The following is a 19,081-nucleotide window of genomic DNA, read 5'->3' on the forward strand; positions in this document are numbered from 1 at the left end:
TGCTGGTGTGTTGGGACAACGCAACCCTAATCTCTGCCCACTTCACATTTTAATAAAGCGACTTCGTTCTGGACAGCAGGTGTAAATGCTTTTATTGAAAGCAACTCTCAATCCAAACAAAGTAGCAAAGTCACGAACTTTCCATGTAAATAGCAATGTTATGAAAGCGGTGAGGATAATCTGCAACGGAGGGGTTTTTTTTACAAGCGAATTGCATGCACGAGGGCGCCCTCTGCAGGTGGAGCAAAGCAAGTCCCCAAGCAAATTTGGACAGAAAAGGAATTTACTGTATGCTCTTTCCATTTCCTGGCCAGGGCTAACCGGCAGCCAATTAATGAGGCCAAGCAAAGGTCACTGAAGGTGGTTTAGGCTCATCCTGTCCCACAAGGGGAGCACAGCCCTTGTATGAGAGGCCATAGAGGGCTTCTACCCCACATCTTAGGTAGGTCTCTGGTGGGAGAAGCAGGAATGGGAGGGTGGAGCCTGTGGGCTTAACTGAGGACCCACCAACCTTTACAATATACAATATTTTTCGCTCTATAAGATGCACCAGGCCATAAGACGCACCTAGTTTTTGGAGGAGGAAAACAAGAAAATATTCTGAATCTCAGAAGCCAGAACAACAAGAGGGATCGCTGCACAGCGAAAGTAGCGATCCCTCTTGCTGTTCTGGCTTCTGGGATAGCTGTGCAGCCTGCATTCGCTCCATAAGACGCAGACACATTTCCCCTTACTTTTTAGGAGGGGAAAAGTGAGTCTTATAGAGCAAAAAATACGGTATACGATATCTTTATTGTCATTGTCCCATACAGAACAATGAAATTGGAAATCTACATAAAACATCCAAAACCCCCTAAAAACTCTGAAACCCCATTTTAAAATACAATATACTATAGAGACTCCTTATGCTGTGTTTAGAACCAGAATTGCATTTGTGTAGAAACTGTTTCTCAGGTGGCTAGTTCTCAGGTGGCTAGTCTTTATAACCCTGTACCTTCTTCCAGAGGGCAGAAGCTGAAAGAGATCATTTCTGGGGTGTGTACTATCCTGCACTATCTCTGCAGCTTTCTTATGGCACCTGGCAGCATAAAAGGTAAAGGGACTCCTGACCGTTAGGTCCAGTCGCAGACGACTCTGGGGTTGCGGCGCTCATCTCGCTTTACTGGCCGAGGGAGCCGGTGTACAGTTTCCGGGTCATGTGGCCAGCATGACTAAGCTGCTTCTGGCGAACCAGAGCAGCGCATGAAACGCTGTTTACCATCCCGCTGGAGTGGTACCTATTTATCTACTTGCACTTTGACATGCTTTCAAACTGCTAGGTCGGCAGGAGCTGGGACCGAACAACGGGAGCTCACCCCATTGAGGGGATTTGAACCGCTCACCTTCTGATCAGCAAGTCCTAGGCTCTGTGGTTTAAACCACAGCGCCATCCGTGAACCACCTGACAGCATAGATTTGATCTAATAATTTGAGCACTTAGCAAGGGGGGGGGGTGTCCAGCTCATGTCCCACAAGAACTGAATGTACAGTTCAGGATGTGCCATGGGATATTCCGGGAAGTCCTGGTTTTCTATTATGTATAACATTGATATCTCACCTTTTCGGTCCAAGGCCCTCAAGGTGGTGTATGCGCCTCGCCTCTCCCCTCGCTCATTTAGTCCCCACAACAACCCTGCGAGGTAGGTTAGGCTGAGAGGCAGTGACTGGCCCCCAAAGTGAGTCGCATGGTTGCGTGGGGATTCGAACCCTAGTCTGCCAGGTGATTCCAGTCGGACAGTGAAATCACTGCACCATTTCAGCTCTCTTTGTGTGGAAACTTCAAACCGGAAGACTTGAAAGATGACTTGGGGGTTTGCTCCTATGAATCATAGAATCATAGAGTTGGAAGAGACCACAAGGGCCATCGACTCCAACCCCCTGCCAAGCAGGAACCACCATCAGAGCACTCCTGACATATGGTTGTCAAGCCTCTGCTTAAAGACCTCCAAAGAAGGAGACTCCACCACACTCCTTGGCGGCAAATTCCACTGTCGAACAGCTCTTACTGTCAGGAAGTTCTTCCTAATGTTTAGGTGGAATCTTCTTTCTTGTAGTTTGGATCCATTGCTCCGTGTCCGCTTCTCTGGAGCAGCAGAAAACAACCTTTCTCCCTCCTCTATGTGACATCCTTTTATATATTTGAACATGGCTATCATATCAGCCCTTAACCTCCTCTTCTCCATGTGTGCTCCCCACTGAGCTCTCTAAGGTAAGCTCTGCTGAAAACAGCATCCCAGGTGCCTCATTTGAAGGGCCAGCGTTGGGGTATTCTTAGAGGCTGCTTCTAGCCACAGCTTTCATTTCCCTCTGGAGCTGCCTTCCCTAACCTGGTGCCCTCCAAATCTTTTGGACTACAACTCCCACCAGCCCCAGGGATTATGGCCGTGTGGGACTCCCAAAGCACCTTGATGGCACCAGGATTTGAGTGAGGCTAGTTCAAAGGAAAATGCCCTCAGCTAAACCTCCCCATGATTGAAGTCTTGGGACAACCAAGACTTGAGAAGGAGGACGGCACCGTCAATTGCCCCGCTCTTCCAAGCGACAGCTAACTCTTTCTCCTGGATCTTGCCTCTTCTCAGATCAGCTGCCTGCAAGGAGGCAATAACCCGTAACAATCTATTATTCACCACTTCTTGAAACTCTACAGCTGCCACTTTGGGTTAGTGTAAATTGGGCAGCTATCATTTATTTAAGTGCTTTCCCATTTTTGCTTGTGTCCAACCAGACTTGATAATAACCTGGGGAGATGAGGCGCTTGGGGGAAATCTCCAGCTTCTATCTGAATTCTCATTCTCTCTCTCTCTCCTACCCCACATGCAGAGACATCCCTCCTCCATGTGAGGCAGTGGGTCTGGGTGCTAATTATGCCAGGCAGCATTGGCGAGAGCAAGTTGGGCTTTTGGCTGTGCAGATAAGAGCAAGAAGAGGGAGGGGAGCCCTGGGCCCTGATAGAGAGAGGGCAGGCACCTGGGCATGTTGGCGTGGTGGCCACTGAAATTCATAACTGCACCAGTGAGCCTGCAGTCTAGGGGGCTCACCCCCACGCTCAGGACTGCCTTTGTGGTCCCAGCTTGAGGTGTTAATAATAGGCATAAACCCGGAATGGATGAATCTGTCAGTATTGATTTCCCATATTTAAACTGAAGTTCAGTTCTCCCCATTTCCACATCTGTTTGCACCCTTTTAAATTATTTTTTTAAGGGGCCTCACAAAATCTCATCACCGTTTTAATGGGCATTTCCCCATATACACACAATTTTAATGCAATTTTGCTCAATACACGCATCATTGCAAGCAATTTCTCCTAGTATAATGCATTCTTATATGTTATTTGCGCCCCCAAAAAGCAAAAAAAAGCAGAGACATCACCTTGCCAACAAAGGTCTGTATAGTTAAAGCTATGGTTTTCCCAGTAGTGATGTATGGAAGTGAGAGCTGGACCATAAAGAAGGCTGATCGCCGAAGAATTGATGCTTTTGAATTCTGGTGCTGGAGGAGACTCTTGAGAGTCCCATGGACTGCAAGAAGATCAAACCTCTCAATTCTGAAGGAAATCAGCCCTGAGTGCTCACTGGAAGGACAGATCCTGAAGCTGAGGCTCCAATACTTTGGCCACCTCATGAGAAGTCTCCCTGGAAAAGACCCTGATGTTGGGAAAGATGGAGGGCACAAGGAGAAGGGGATGACAGAGGATGAGATGGTGGGACAGTGTTCTTGAAACTACCAACATGAATTTGATGAAACTGCAGGAGGCAGTGGAAGACAGGAGTGCCTGGTGTGCTCTGGTCCATGGGGTCACAAAGAGTCAGACACGACTAAACAACAACAACGCATTTTTTATGCGCCTTTTCTCCTAAGCCACAGATATATATTTTTGTGCGCACATCTTGGCTGGAGAATTTCCTTGCAAACTTCAGAGAAGTGCAGATTTCAAAGGCTGTTTTGGATTCTGTGTGAACTGAGCTGGTTCCTATTCAAATGCAGAGTGAAACAGATTTCTTCCCCCACCCCCATCAGAAACCCAGGAAGCCACTTTCCTGCCTTTGTGCCCCTCAATAATGTCCAAAGCCAACATAGGCCAAATCTCCTACAGAATTAGCTGTGTGATCCCTCCTGAAGCAAAAACCCAGAAAGCCACCTGAGGTTGAGCTCTGTGCAAGGGGAGTCCAGGGGAAGCGGCATTCTTGCAATTCTCCGGAGAGTTGAAGCGCTTCCAGCATGCACCTGCAAGACATAAGAAAGTACCGTATTTTTCGCTCTATAAGACGCACCAGACCATAAGACGCACCCTAGTTTTTGGAGGAGGAAAACAAGAAAAAAAATATTCTGAATGCCAGAAGCCAGAACAGCAAGAGGGATCGCTGTGCAGTGAAAGCAGCAATCCCTCTTGCTGTTCTGGCTTCTGGGATAGCTGCGCAGCCTGCATTCACTCCATAAGATGCACACACATTTCCCCTTACTTTTTAGGAGGGGAAAAGTGAGTCTTATAGAGCAAAAAATACGGTAAAACAGTCCTGCTGAGTTAGGCCAATGGCCCATCTAGTCCAGCCTCCTGTTTTACCAGCCGCAAACCTGATGCCCATTATGGGATGCCCACAAACAGGATTCGAACACAAGATCCCTCTGCCCTCTTATGGTTTCAAGCAACAGGCAAGTCCCAACCGATACATGTACATGTGCTTAGCTTGTGGGCCCATAGACTTGTGAGCATATGGAGGGGGGGGGGCGTGTATGTGTGCTGTGCTGTGCCAAAATCCGCCCTCCAGTTTCTAGGAAGTTTTCAACCCCTACGAAAGAGGCTTCCGTTTTCTACGTATGTTTCCGGGTATAATTCAAAGTGTTGTTGCTGACCTTTAAAGTCCTAAATGGCCTCAGCCCTGTATACCTGAAGGAGAGTCTCCATCCCCATCATTCTGCCCGGACGCTGAGGTCCAGCGCCGAGGGCCTTCTGGCGCTGAGGGCCTCATTGCGAGAAGCCAGGTTACAGGGAACCAGGCAGAGGGCCTTCTCGGTAGTGGCACCTGCCCTGTGGAACACCCTCCCATCAGATGTCAAGGAGATAAGTAACTATACAACCTTTAGAAGACATCTGAAGGCAGCCCTGTACAGTGGTACCTTGGTTCTCGAACTTAATCCTTTCCAGGTGTCTGATCAACTCCCGAAAGCATTTGAAAGCCAAGGCTCAGCTTCCAATTGGCTGCAGGAACTTCTTGCACTCAAGTGGAAGGCGTGTCGGATGTTTGGCTTTTGAAAAGTGTTCACAAACCAGAACATTTACTTCCGGGTTTGCGGTGTTTGGCAGCCAAGCCATTAGAGTACCAAGGTACCAGTTGTATAGGAATGTTTTTTATGTTTAATGTCTTATTATGTTTTCGTATATGCTGAAAGCAACACAGAGTACAATTCTATGATTCTTAGGTTGCCAAGGTTGGGTTATTATTATCATTATTTTAAATTTGTGTACTATCCTATACCCACAGGTCTCAGGGCATTTGAGAGTTTTCCTTCCTCTACCCGGCTGCAGCCTCCCCTGGTGCCTACATTTCCAGATCCAAAACAGAGGCCCACAAGAGGGCAGCCAAGGAGGTCGACAAAGCACAGGCCATGGGTGGGATCATTTGTAGGACAACGGAAGGGACACTCACAGTTTCTGGGCTGACACAGAAACGAGGGAAGCTTGACCCCAAACCCTGCACCCCTCACTCAAGATTTTCACTGACATTTTGTCTCCATTTGGATCAGTTTCCTTTCTTGTTGTTATGTACTGAGTTGAATAGGATCCAAAAGGCAGCAGTCTGATTGGTCCTAGAACAATAGGATCCAGAATGCAGCAGTCTGATTGGTCCACAGCAGCCACCCAATTCAGCTCCAGGTGGAAGTGAATCCGCAACCTGATTGGCCTACAGGAGAATCCTGGAATTAGCCAATCACATGGGGCCCATTGTGTAAATAATGTATATAAAGCAGATATTCTGGGGGAACTTCCATTCCTCCTCACCACTATGAGCTGAATAAAGAGCATGAAATCCACTCTTGACTCCCAGTAGATTTCACTTGTTAAGAGAGAAATGGTTAAAAAACTGGAAAGGGTCAGAGAAATTTGCAGCACAGCACTAACGTGTCTAGGTGGAAGCTGTTAGGGCATGAAGTTATAACTCCTCCTCGATTTCTGAGCATCTCTTATCTCCAATCCACACCTTTCTTCATCACTTACCTCACTAAGTCTGAAAGACTGGAACGTGACTGCAGAGGATGTTAAATGTGGTGCCCAGGATGGAGCGATCAACCAGAGTTGTCAGAAATGCCTCCTTCTCCCTCAGAGCGGTCTAGAAGACAGGAGAGGTTGTTTTGTATTTCATGAATAAATGTACTCTTTTTGGTGCTTGCTAAAAAAAATCCTGTTTAGACAAGCCCACCCAGTTGCTTAGAAAGTTGAGGTAATGCTAATCTGTTTTAGTATTTCAACTTATTCTTATGAGTTTTCAATTACAATAATCCAATAAAAGCCTCATTATAACAATGCCAGATGATAATACCATTAAAAATACCAATCATTCAAAAGCCAAATTATATAATTTAGGTGCTAGAATTGATGGTTTGATGATTTACTATATTTCTGCGTTCCAAAATCTTACAAATTTCCTTTACACTCCAGTCAGAATAACAAACCCTTATACCGCAGCTGCAATTTTAACGACTTCTATTCGCATTAACACATTAAATGACTTATAGTCCTACAGGTGAGTATTTTAACTTTTGCATGTTTTAAAGAAGGGTGTGACTCTTTTTCTTGATTTTACTATTTTATCTTTTTTTTGTAAACCACTTTGAGCTTTTTCTTTTTAACAATCAAGCAGTGCATAAATTTAATGAAATAAATAAATAGATAATAATAACACCTCAAAGAGGTTTAGAAAAAAAGATAAAACTATAAAATTATCATGAAGAAAAAATTTACAGCAATAATTTAAGACTTCTGAAAAGTTAAAGTAACAATGGGCAGATAAAAACTTGCACCATTTTTCTACACATCTGGATAAAAGTAAAGGGACCATTAGGTCCAGTCGTGGCCGACTCTGGGGTTGCGGCGCTCATCTTGCTTTATTGGCCGAGGGAGCCGGGGTACAGCTTCCGGGTCATGTGGCCAGCATGACTAAGCCGCTTCTGGCAAACCAGAGCAGCGCACGGAAACGCCGTTTACCTTCCCACTGGAGCGGTACCTATTTATCTACTTGCACTTTGAGGTGCTTTCGAACTGCTAGGTTGGCAGGAGCAGGGACTGAGCAACGGGAGCTCACCCTGTCACGGGAATTCAAACTGCAACCCCAGAGTTGGCCACGACTGGACCTAATGGTCAGGGGTCCCTTTACCTTTACCTTTAACCCTGACTGGACTCAGTATTGTACCAGGTAGGTCCTGGGTGGTGCCAGCGAGAAACAAAGTGGTGGCACAGGGATCAATAGATGGTGAAACGTCCGGGGACCCTGTGTGATCGCCACAGGAAGTGCCACATAGAGCGCACTGCAGTAGTCCAGTCTTGAAGTCACCAGTACATGAACTACTGCAACTGCTTTGCCGTCCTTCGTAAGAAGAGTCCCGTGGAAGAAGAAGTGAGTGCGTCTCTGACTCCACCACCGTCTGCTCATCATCTGCCTACCATGCATTTGCCACCCTCAACCCACAAAGACTTTTGGATGAGCAGGTCCAAGAGTTCCTAACCCAGCGGTGGCTGGTGCTCCTTGGAACTAATGGGCTGGAAGGCAGGGAGGCCAGCAGCAGGTGGCGCTAGAGCCAACGACCGGCAAAGCAGTGTCCTCCCACTTCTGTCCACACACCCCTCCTCTTCCCTGCTGAGTTCTACAAAGGGCAACACTGAGACAAAGGAAATGGACAGACAGGTCTACCCCGCTGGCCTGGTTGTAAGTTAGGGGGACGTGAGTAAGGGTCGGCTGAGTTTTGTGGCAGTGGCGTAGCGTGGGGGTGCAGGGGGGGCCCGGCCGCACCGGGCGCAACATCTGGGGGGGGGCGCTCGCACTCGCAGCTCTCTGCCCCTACCTGGCTTACTCACTCTCTCTCACTGCAGTGCTGGCTGTGCGAATCCGATCCGAGCTGCCGGGTCGCCGCCCACTGTGGAGGGGAGGGTGCCAGGCGTGCGGTGCGGAGAGAGAGCGAGGGACTATCTGGGGGAGGGACAGTGCAGGGGGGGGCGCAAATTTCTTGCCTTGCCCCGGGTTAGGGGGCGCAAATTACTTGCCTTGCCCCGGGTGCTGACAACCCACGCTACGCCACTGTTTTGTGGGGCAGGGACCCCCTTGCCCAAATGGAGTAGCCGCTGCTCTTCTTCAAACCACTTCCGCCTTCAGAAGGTTCCTGCCCTCACCTGGAATTCCTTGAGGATCGTGTCCAGGCCTTGGATGTTCTCCTTGTCCATCCTGGTGACATAGCAGGCTTGTCCGGGCCAAGGTTTGTAGCCAATCAGCAACTGGGAGCAGACAGAGCAGGTGCTTTCAGTTATATGTCATTACCCAGTGTAATACCTTTGATATTCTTCAGTATGCTCCCATTGCTTCCGCAGAATATCAAAGGTATTACACTGGGTAATGCAAAATGGAAGCAAGAAGAAATACCGACGAAAGAAGAATGGCAGACAAAATTAATGGACTACGCAGAATAGGATAAAATGACAGGAAGGATTCGAAACCTGCAGGACCAGAGATTTACAGAAGATTGGAAGAAACATACAAATTATTTGAAGAGCAACTGTAATCAACAAATTACCCTAGTAGGACTATAAGAAGTTTTGTAAGGAGAAATATATGAAATATTGCAAAGAAGAGAAAGAAAAGAGATATTAGTTATGAGATTTAAAAGTAATAGTGAAAATAAGAAATGTAAATTAAGTGAACAGAATAGATTGGAAAATTTTCAGATGTGATTAAGGGAAGTCAAAAATTGTATAAGATGTAAAAGTACGTTTAATTATTGTTGAAAATTATATGTTGAAAACTGATAAAAATTATATATATATTTATATTTATTTATTTATATTTATATTTATATTTATATATTATATTTATATTTATTTATTTATTTATTTATATTTATATATTTATAAAAGATATTCTGCAGTATGTAGACAGTCAGATGCCAAGAAAGGCTTTTCTCCCTCATAGCACTAGAATTTGCAGGCGTCCAATGAAACTGGATGATGGAAGTTTCAGGACAGATAAAAGAAAGTGCTTCTTAGCGCAAAGTTAAACTATGGAACTCCCTCCCACAGGAGGCAGTTATGGGCACCAACCTGGATGGCTTTAAAAGAGGGTTAGACAGATTCATGGAGGAGGAGGAGAGGGCTATCGATGGCTCCTAGCCATGATGTCTCTGCTCTGCCTCCACAGTCAGAGGCAGCAATGCTTCTGAATACAGTGGTACCTCGCAAGACGAATGCCTCGCAAGACGAATGCCTCGCAAGACGAAAAACTCGCAAGACGAAAGAGTTTTTCGTTTTCTGAGTTGCTTCGCAATACGAATTTCCCTATGGGCTTGCTTCGCAAGACGAAAACGTCTTGCGCCTTTTTCTTAAAACCGTCAATGCATTCCTATGGGAAACCGTCAATGCACAGTGGTACCTCGCAAGACGAAAAATTCACAAGACGAAAAAACTCGCAGAACGAATTAATTTCGTCTTGCGAGGCACCACTGTACCAGTTGCCAGAAACCACAGGAAGGGAAAGCGCTCTTGTGATCGAATCCTGCTTGTGGGTTTCCTTTTGGGGCATCTGGTTGGTCACTGTGACACACTGTGGCCCACACTCACCCAGCCCTATTGAAGAGGCTCCTCATGAGGCCGGAGGAACATCGCCCGGCTATTGTTTTGTTATTTTATTGATTGATTTAATATGCTGTAAACTGCTTTGAGATTTTTATTAAAAATATGAAACGGTATAGATTTTTTTTAAAAAAGAGAGAAGATGCTGGACTAGATGATCCAGCAGCCCCTTCCGAGGTTCTTATACCAGTTTTCAGGTTTGGCTACAGATGGCATGGAAATGGATGTGCTCTTTTTTTTTTGGTAAAAATTGAGGTGTTGGTTGTACTCACACCTTGATAAAAATGCTGTGGAGGCTAGGCCAAAATGACTACCATGGACAGCAAAAAAAGGGTGTGTGCGTGCCAGGACTCTGTATCAATGAGTCCTGCCACCAAAAAAGAAAGAAAGAAAGAAAGAAAGAAAGAAAGAAAGAAAGAAAGAAAGAAAAGGCAATGTCTGAAAGGATGGTGGCTTTGTTTTCTAGGTCAGTTCAGACTGTAAAATCCCTCTGTGCTAAAGCTAAAAGTTGCCAGGTAAAACTCTCCTTAAAATTCTCTTACATGAATTTGCGAATCTGGCTCCCACCCAGCCTGGGTTGGCCCTATCATTGGGCAAAGTGAGGTGATGGCCTCAGGCAGCAAATGCTATGGGGTGGAGAATGGTGGCTCGGCTTTTGAGCATTCAGAAGCAAAGTATAAACAGCCTGATGCGGCGGAAGTTGACTATGCCCTGGTGCAGTGTAGATGTGGCACAACTCACTTGTCAGTTGCCCCTCACCTTGCTGAAGTCATAAATGACTGTGGCTGGGTCATTAGTCTGGTCCTTGACATAGAAAGTGGCCGCTTCTTCCATATTGACAGAGAGGTTCAGCTGCGAGTCTCCTCCTTCCAGGCCCTCGATGGTCATCTGCAAAACCTGCAAGTGATGGAGTGTGTTAACAAGAGGTGTCTTGTTCCCAGCATCCTGCAGCAACAACCACTCCCAGAAGTAGCATCCCCTGCCTTGCTGCGGGCCCCAATCCTTAGCAAACTCACTGACCAAGGGCCTAGACTTCCATAGCTAAAAGATTACGATCCGTGCCAAAAGGCTGGAAGTATCATCAAACTTGGAGAACCCCACAGTTTGCGGAGGTATGATCCCCTCCCTGGTAGGTAGCATGCCTAGCAGACACTGAATTTTCACTGCTGGTTGGAGGACAGGCAGGCAGAAAACCAGGGGAGGATATGTAATGGAAAATCCTGGAAAAGGTCATGGTGGGCTGTAGCCTTGAACAGGAACACATCACGCTGCAACATTTTGTTCTAGGCTCCTCTCATTTCACACCTTTCCTAATCCTGATCTTGTTGGTACTACAGCCTAGAACAGGCATAGGCAAACTTGGTCCTTCAGATGTTTTGGGAGGACTACAATTCCCATCATCCCTGACCACTGGTCCTGCTAGCTAGGGATGATGGGAGTTGTAGTCCCAAAATATCCGGCGTTTGCCTACGCCTGGCCTAGAACTACAGAATTGTAGAGCCCAACAAAGATGTTAAATTTATTTTTGAACTGCTGCTCGAATTTTATTAGCTAAGAATTGGAAAACACAAGAAGTACCAACAGTGGAAGATTGGCAGGTGAAAATGATGGACTTTTCGGAGCTAGCTGACCTGACTGGAAGAGTCCGCGACCAGAAGGAGGACTACTACCAGGAAGAATGGATGAAATTTAAAGACTATTTAGTTAAACATGTTAAATTAACTTAATTTAAATTAACTTAATTAACTTAAATTAAATTAACTTCAGGCAATACCAATGAGACGGAAACATGGAAGGTGCCTAAGGAAGCCAGGGTGGCTATCTAAAGAACTTTTAACTGAGTTAAGATTAAAAAAGGATGTGTACAAAAAATGGAAAAGGGGGGAAACCACCAAAGAGGAATTCAAACAAATAGCCAGCACGTGTAGACACAAAGTCAGAAAAGCTAAAGCACAAAATGAACTCAGGCTTGCTAGAGAGGTTAAAAGCAACAAAAAAGGCTTTTATGGGTATGTTCGTAGCAAAAGGAAGAACAAAGAAACAGTGGGGTCACTCAGAGGAGAAGATGGTGAAATGCAAACAGGGGACACAGAAAGGGCTGAACTCCTCAATGCCTTCTTTGCCTCAGTCTTCTCAGATAAAGAAAACAATGCCCGACCTGAAGAATTTGGAGCAAGTGATTCAGCAGAGAAAACACAGCCCAGAATAACTAAGGAGATAGTACAAGAATACTTGGCTAGTTTAGATGTATTCAAGTCTCCAGGGCCAGATGAACTGCATCCAAGAGTATTAAAAGAACTGGCAGATGTGATCTCAGAACCACTGGCAATCATCTTTGAGAATTCCTGGAGAACAGGCGAAGTCCCAGCAGACTGGAGGAGGGCAAATGTTGTCCCTATTTTCAAAAAGGGGAAAAGAGAGGACCCAAATAATTACCGCCCAGTCAGTCTGACATCAATACCAGGGAAGATTCTGGAGCAGATCATTAAGCAAACAATCTGTGAGAACCTAGAAAGGAATGCTGTGATCACCAATAGTCAGCATGGATTTCTGAAAAATAAGTCATGTCAGACGAACCTGATCTCATTTTTTGACAGAATTACAAGCCTGGTAGATGAAGGGAACGCAGTGGATGTATTCTACCTTGATTTCAGCAAGGCATTTGACAAGGTGCCCCATGATATTCTTGTAAAGAAGCTGGTAAAATGCGGTCTTGACTCTGCTACCACTCAATGGATTTGTAACTGGCTGACTGACCGGACCCAAAGGGTGCTCATCAATGGTTCCTCTTCATCCTGGAGAAGAGTGACTAGTGGGGTGCCACAGGGTTCTGTCTTGGGCCCGGTCTTATTCAACATCTTTATCAACGACTTGGATGATGGACTCAAGGGCATCCTGATCAAATTTGCAGATGACACCAAACTGGGAGGGGTGGCTAACACCCCAGAGGACAGGATCACACTTCAAAACGACCTTGACAGATTAGAGAACTGAGCCAAAACAAACAAGATGAATTTTAACAGGGAGAAATGTAAAGTATTGCACTTGGGCAAAAAAAATGAGAGGCACAAATACAAGATGGGTGACACCTGGCTTGAGAGCAGTACATGTGAAAAGGATCTAGGAGTCTTGGTTGACCACAAACTTGACATGAGCCAACAGTGTGACGCGGCAGCTAAAAAAGCCAATGCAATTCTGGGCTGCATCAATAGGAGTATAGCATCTAGATCAAGGGAAGTTATAGTGCCACTGTATTCTGCTCTGGTCAGACCTCACCTGGAGTACTGTGTCCAGTTCTGGGCACCACAGTTCAAGAAGGACACTGACAAACTGGAACGTGTCCAGAGGAGGGCAACCAAAATGGTCAAAGGCCTGGAAACGATGCCTTATGAGGAATGGCTAAGGGAGCTGGGCATGTTTAGCCTGGAGAAGAGGAGGTTAAGGGGTGATATGATAGCCATGTTCAAATATATAAAAGGATGTCACATAGAGGAGGGAGAAAGGTTGTTTTCTGCTGCTCCAGAGAAGCGGACACGGAGCAATGGATCCAAACTACAAGAAAGAAGATTCCACCTAAACATTAGGAAGAACTTCCTGACAGTAAGAGCTGTTCGACAGTGGAATTTGCTGCCAAGGAGTGTGGTGGAGTCTCCTTCTTTGGAGGTCTTTAAGCAGAGGCTTGACAACCATATGTCAGGAGTGCTCTGATGGTGTTTCCTGCTTGGCAGGGGGTTGGACTCGATGGCCCTTGTGGTCTCTTCCAACTCTATGATTCTATGATTCTATGATTTGATTCTATGAATTGGAAAGCTCGCATTTACCAGATAGGCTTAGGATTTAAATATGTAATGTGATGAACTAATATGTTTAAAGTTGAATGGTTAAGAAAGAAAGATGTTAAGTTAAGTGATTAAGTTAAATTTTTAAGAACTTAGGTTTTGGAAAACCGTTAAAATGATATACACTGAAATTCAACCAGGGGGATACGAGGAAGTCACTTAACAATGTTAGGAAGATCGGTTTAATTACGGTGGAGATGTATGTTTGTCTGTTTGTTTTTAAAAAAAATTCTGGAAAAAATTGAGGGGGGGAAATAGAACCACAGAATTGTAGAGTTGGATGGGTCACCTAGGTCAACCCCCTGTAAACCTTCACCACCCCTGAACGTTGGCCATGCTGGCTGGTGTCCCGCAACACCTGCCCTAAACATCCCATGGCTTCCTTGCTCTGCTCACCGCCTCCGTGTGCGCCTGGGTGACGTAGAGGCCCATCAGGAGAGCCCCCACGATGATCACCACGATGAGGACGACGATCACCACGATGATCAGGAGCCTCTTGATGTGCACGGGGCAGCTGGGCATCTTGGGCAGGTGGAGCAGGAGCCTGGGCAGGCAGCAGCACCAGCGGCAGCAGCAGGCGCAGCTGGGGGGGCAGCAGCTGGGGCAGCAGTTGGGGCAGCAGCCGCAGCAGGTGGGGCAGGAGCCGCAGCAGTCGGGCCAGGAGCAGCAGTCGCAGCCGCAGCAGTCGCAGCAGCCGCAGCAGGGGCAGCCCACAAACTCCGGGTCCAGGGCATGGTAGTCCTTGCAGGGGGAGAGAGGAGCGGGTGTGATACATGCAGAGACTTGTTTTCAGGTGCTTCACGGATCCCAAATACAGTGGTGCCCCGCAAGACGAATGCCTCGCAAGACGGAAAACCCGCTAGACGAAAGGGTTTTCCGTTTTGGAGGTGCTTCGCAGGACGAATTTCTCTATGGGCTTGCTTCACAAGACGAAAATGTCTTGCGAGTTCCTGCGGGGTTTTTTTCCTCCCCCCCCCTTTTCCCCAAGCCGCTAAGCCGCTTAACAGCTGATCTGCTAAGCCGCTTAACAGCTGATCCGCTAAGCCGCTTAACAGCTGATCCGCTAAACCCGCTAAGCCGCTAATAGCGCTAATCCGCTAAGCCGCTAATGGGCTTGCTTCGCAAGATGAAGAGACTCGCGGAACGGATTCTTTTCGTCTTGCGAGGCACCACTGTAAATGCCAACTTGGGTTGGAGTGTGGCTCAGTCTAGACCAGGGGTCAGCAAACTTTTTCAGCAAGGGGCTGGTCCACTGTCCCTCAGACCTTGTGGGAAGGGGGCAGGGCGGACTATATTTTTTTGGGGGGGGGAGGGGGAAATTGAACGAATTCCTATGCCCCACAAATAACCCAGAGATGCATTTTACCGGTAAATAAAAGCACACATTCTATTCATGTAAAAACACCAGGCTGGCCCCACAAATAACCCAGAGATGCATTTTAAATAAAAGCACACATTCTACTCATGTAAAAACACACTGATTCCCGGACCGTCCGGGGGCCGGATTTAGAAGGAGATTGGGCCGGATCCAGCCCCCGGCCCTTAGTTTGCCTACCCATGACATGAAACTATGTCATCTTAAGATCTGAGTGGAACTTTTAACCTTACTAGGCCTGTATAGTTTTATCTTAAAGCATCTCCTCCTGTGAACAGATGCCAATTTTATGTTTCGATTCATATATTCCAGTCTTCTCTATATGCCCATAAAGGTTGATTGATTGATTGAACATAATAGTTTATGTTAACCACTAAGAAAATAACACAACAAAATTCAAAACAGTAACGATTAGTTGCACATTTATTAAAAATCAAGTGAAACTGGTTTATTGTAAGACAATATGACCATAGGTGGAAACTTGAGAGTCTTCATCAGCATCCCAAAAGAATGTATGTGGGGGGGGGGGAGAGGCAGAGAGAGAGGGAGAGAGGGAGAGAGAGAGAGAGAGGGAGGGAGGGAGGGAGGGAGGATCTGGGAGCAGGCTGGGAACTGGCGGCACAGATGCCTGCTTGTTCTGTACTGGATCCAAGCCTGAGGCTAAAGGAGATGCAAGATCTATTTGGGTGTGAATGTCTTCTGTTCAGATGTAAATGAAACCATATATTCTAAAGGCACAACTGTCTTTGCCTGACCTTCCTTCCAAGGAAGCTAAATCTGGGTAAGCACCTGATTGTCTCACTGCTCAGAGATTGGAGTGGCACGTCACAGTATTGAAAGCGGGATTGTGTGTGACCACCCGGGAAGCATCATGAGCACAAATCATCATGACTGTGAAATGAAAAGGATGTCTGGAGGCCCCCTGGTACTGTAGAAATGGGTGGAATGGATATGAGATATTGCAACACAGTTTTGCACAATCCTCAGCCAAGATCAAGTACCGTATTTTTCGCTCTATAGGACACACTTTTCCCCCTCCAAAAATCAAGGGGAAATGTGTGTACGTCTTATGGAGCGAATGCAGGCTCCTTGGCTTCAGCGATAGCAACGCGAAGCCTCTGAAGCGCAGAGGGAGCGCTCCCTCCGCGCTCCGGAGGCTTTGCGTTGCTTTCGCTGAAGCCTGGAGAGTGGAGGGCACCGACCCCTCTCACCCTCCAGGCTACAGGGATAGCCGCCTGAAGCCTCCGGAGCGCAGCGGGAGGTCCCGCTGTGCTCCGGAGGCTTCAGGTTCCTTTTGCTGAAGCCGGGAGAGCAATACTCTCCTGGCTTCAGCAGACAGAGAGAGAGAGCTGCGCAGCGCCCCTTCAGCCAAGCAGGAGGAGAAATGGAAGGGGCTCCGTTTCTCCTGCCGCTTCGCTGAAAGGGTGCTGAGCAGAGTGGGGGAGATTTTTTTCCCCTTGTTCTCCCCCTCTAAAACAAGGTGCGTCCTATGGTCGGGTGCGTCCTATAGAGCGAAAAATACGGTATTTCCCGAGTCCCTAGCAGCACAAACCTGTACATGCCAACAGAGAAGCAAGTCCCAGTGAGTTCAGTGGGGATTACTCCCTTGTAAGTGGGTGCAACTAAAGGAAGCCGGTGTTAGTTATAACACGCAGGACTCTAAGACTGACCTGAAGTTGTCTTTGTTTTCTCGGTTGCTCAAGCTGCACTGCTGCTTATTTAAAAAGGTACCCTAAAGTCTGTAGTAACTGCAGTGTAGATCACAGAACTAGAGTTGGAAAGGACCTCTAGAGTCATCTAGTCTGACCCCTCACAATGCAGGAAATCCCAGCAAAAGAATCCCTGACAGATGGCCATCTAACCTCTGTTTAAAAACCTTCAGTGAAGATCTCTGAGTCATGAAAGAAAAAGAACCTGCAGAATTCCTTACCTAGACTAAGCTTACCAGATTTTTTTCAATGATCCGGGGACACTTTAAATACATACATACATACATACATACATACATACATACTACACGTTCGGGACATTAATGCTGCAGCGATGGTGGTGGCAGAGGGGCGGCCCCCGCTTTGACCTCAACTGCCATGTTTTCTCTTCCTCCAAGACTTATATCTCCTTGGTGGTGGGGACGCGGTGTGCAGTGGGTCAGGCATGGAAGGCGGAGAAGGAGGGCCGAGAGCAGCGGTGGTGAGGTCATTGGAGCATCCCCAATCCCATTCCTAATTGTGTGCAAGCAGGAGGGGGCAGGTATCCCTCAGCTGGGAAGGGAGGTTTCCCAGTGCCTAACTGAGAGATCCCTCCCCCTCCTGCTTGCACGTAAGTAGGAGTTGTGAGGCTGCTCCGATAGGCAGCATGAAGCCTCCCTTCACAGCTTAGTTACTGGGGTCAGGGAAGGTGGAGGCAGCCTGGAAGCTGCATCTTAGAGCCCCTGCGCCACCATCATTTGGGGACTTCTGAGCAGCTCCTGAAGCCAGCCAGAGCCAACTGCTCTGGGCTGCTGAGACTGCCGCTGCTGCGTTTCCCGGGGACATTAGATGAAATCCGGGGACATTCCAGGGATGGAATTTGTCCGGAGAATTATTCGCAAATCTGGGGACTGTCCCCGGGAAACGAGGACGTCTGGTAACCCTAACCTAGACTGAAAAAAGACATGTGGACTTCCGGAGGAATACAACACTTTAAACATCCAGATGTACTTATCCAATTATACTTATCTGTATAACATTGTGGAGTCAACTTCCACAGGAGGTTGTGGACTCACCTTCATTGCAGGTTTTTAAGCAGAGGTTTTTTGGATGGCCATCTGTCATGGATGCTTTAGCTGAGATTCCTGCATTGCAGGTGGTTGGACTGGAGAACCCCTTTGAGTCCCCTTCGAATTCTACACTTCTATGATTGATTGATTGATTGATTGATTGATTCATACATAGACATCTCAGTACTGACTTTCCCACTGTATGTTAGTTTTTGTTGTTGTTTTTAAAATGTGATGCGTGGTTTCATTTATCTCGCAAAACCCAATAAAAATATAAATAGGTAGCATCTCCAATAAGGTATTTAGTCCTCGGTCTTGATTAGATACCTTTTTGGAGCTGCCTAGATAAACGTATACATTTAAATTAGGATTGGTGGAATCTTCTTATTGTTTCTATCGCCGCCTTGTTACATTTGCAGCTTAAGAAATAAAGTAGTTGTTTTGAAGAATGCAGATAATAATAAACATGATACCACGCGTATGCAACAGCCTACAGAGTGCTAAAAATCAGAGTATTTATTTTCAGAAAGAAAGAAAGAAAGAAAGAGAGAGAGAGAGAAAGAAAGAAGGAAAAGACTCTGATCTCAATGCAGGGAGGCACTCACCACTGCTGGTGCTCGGAGCAGAGCTTCTTGCGTGACAATTTCCATCGTCTCCTTGATCTCCATAGCTTGGCTGTGTCTGCAATCCCTGCTCCCAGCCTGCTCTCTGAAGGGAGCATGTCAGTTATATATATGTAGAGAGAGAGATGTGGCAGCCTAGAGGGGCAGTGACCCAGGTGGGCTGTGAGTCCTCCAGGCTGCTGATCTGGCTGAGAGCCAGGCCTTCCCTTGGCTTTTTGGGTGTGAGAACCTAGTTCTCCACCACCAGCCCTTCATACTTCAAAGCCAAGTTCCACAGAAGTGGACAGGGAGGTCCTTGCCATTAAGCCACCTCGAAGGACCCTTGTCCCCAGGAACAGAGCCCTTGTGGTTTAGAGAACTGCAAACATTGGTCTCCTGAGGACTTAAGTGAAGTCCTTATGATGGGGCCACCTTGTCCTCATGACGAACATATCTACTCATGGTTAAGGTGCCCTCTTTTCACATCCTTGACCAGCTCTTTCTTGAAGAGATTGAAAGGTTCAAAGTAATCATTTCGAAATCATTTGAGAAACTGTGGTGGTGTGGCAGTTAGAGTGCTGGACTTGGACTTGGAAGAAAGACCAGGGTTCAAATCTCCTCTTGGCCATGAAATTCACT

The 19,081-nt window shown here is 46.7% G+C and overlaps 2 protein-coding genes across 3 annotated transcripts in view; one reads left to right on the plus strand and one right to left on the minus strand.

The window, feature by feature from the left end:
* Nucleotides 1-19,081, plus strand: part of LOC310683656 (maestro heat-like repeat family member 5) — a 161,916-nt gene that overhangs the window by 112,526 nt on the left and 30,309 nt on the right. The window lies entirely within an intron of this gene.
* LOC310683868 (surfactant protein C-like) lies at nt 76-18,590 on the minus strand. Of its 2 annotated transcripts, none has more exons than XM_083454314.1 (7): nt 18,446-18,590; nt 14,104-14,448; nt 10,628-10,765; nt 8,420-8,521; nt 6,254-6,356; nt 1,442-4,263; nt 76-1,078 (listed from the first exon to the last, which is right to left on the minus strand). In XM_083454314.1, the coding sequence occupies exons 1-5, from the start codon at nt 18,506-18,508 to the stop codon at nt 6,258-6,260; spliced, it is 747 nt and encodes a 248-aa protein (XP_083310440.1). In that variant the 5' UTR covers nt 18,509-18,590; the 3' UTR covers nt 76-1,078; nt 1,442-4,263; nt 6,254-6,257. The 2 variants fall into 2 exon arrangements, with proteins under 2 accessions (XP_083310440.1, XP_083310439.1); XM_083454313.1 differs by having other exon boundaries at nt 6,254-6,365.

The sequence above is a fragment of the Podarcis tiliguerta genome (assembly GCF_965153285.1).
Source record: "Podarcis tiliguerta genome assembly, chromosome: 8".
Lineage (NCBI taxonomy): Eukaryota > Metazoa > Chordata > Lepidosauria > Squamata > Lacertidae > Podarcis > Podarcis tiliguerta.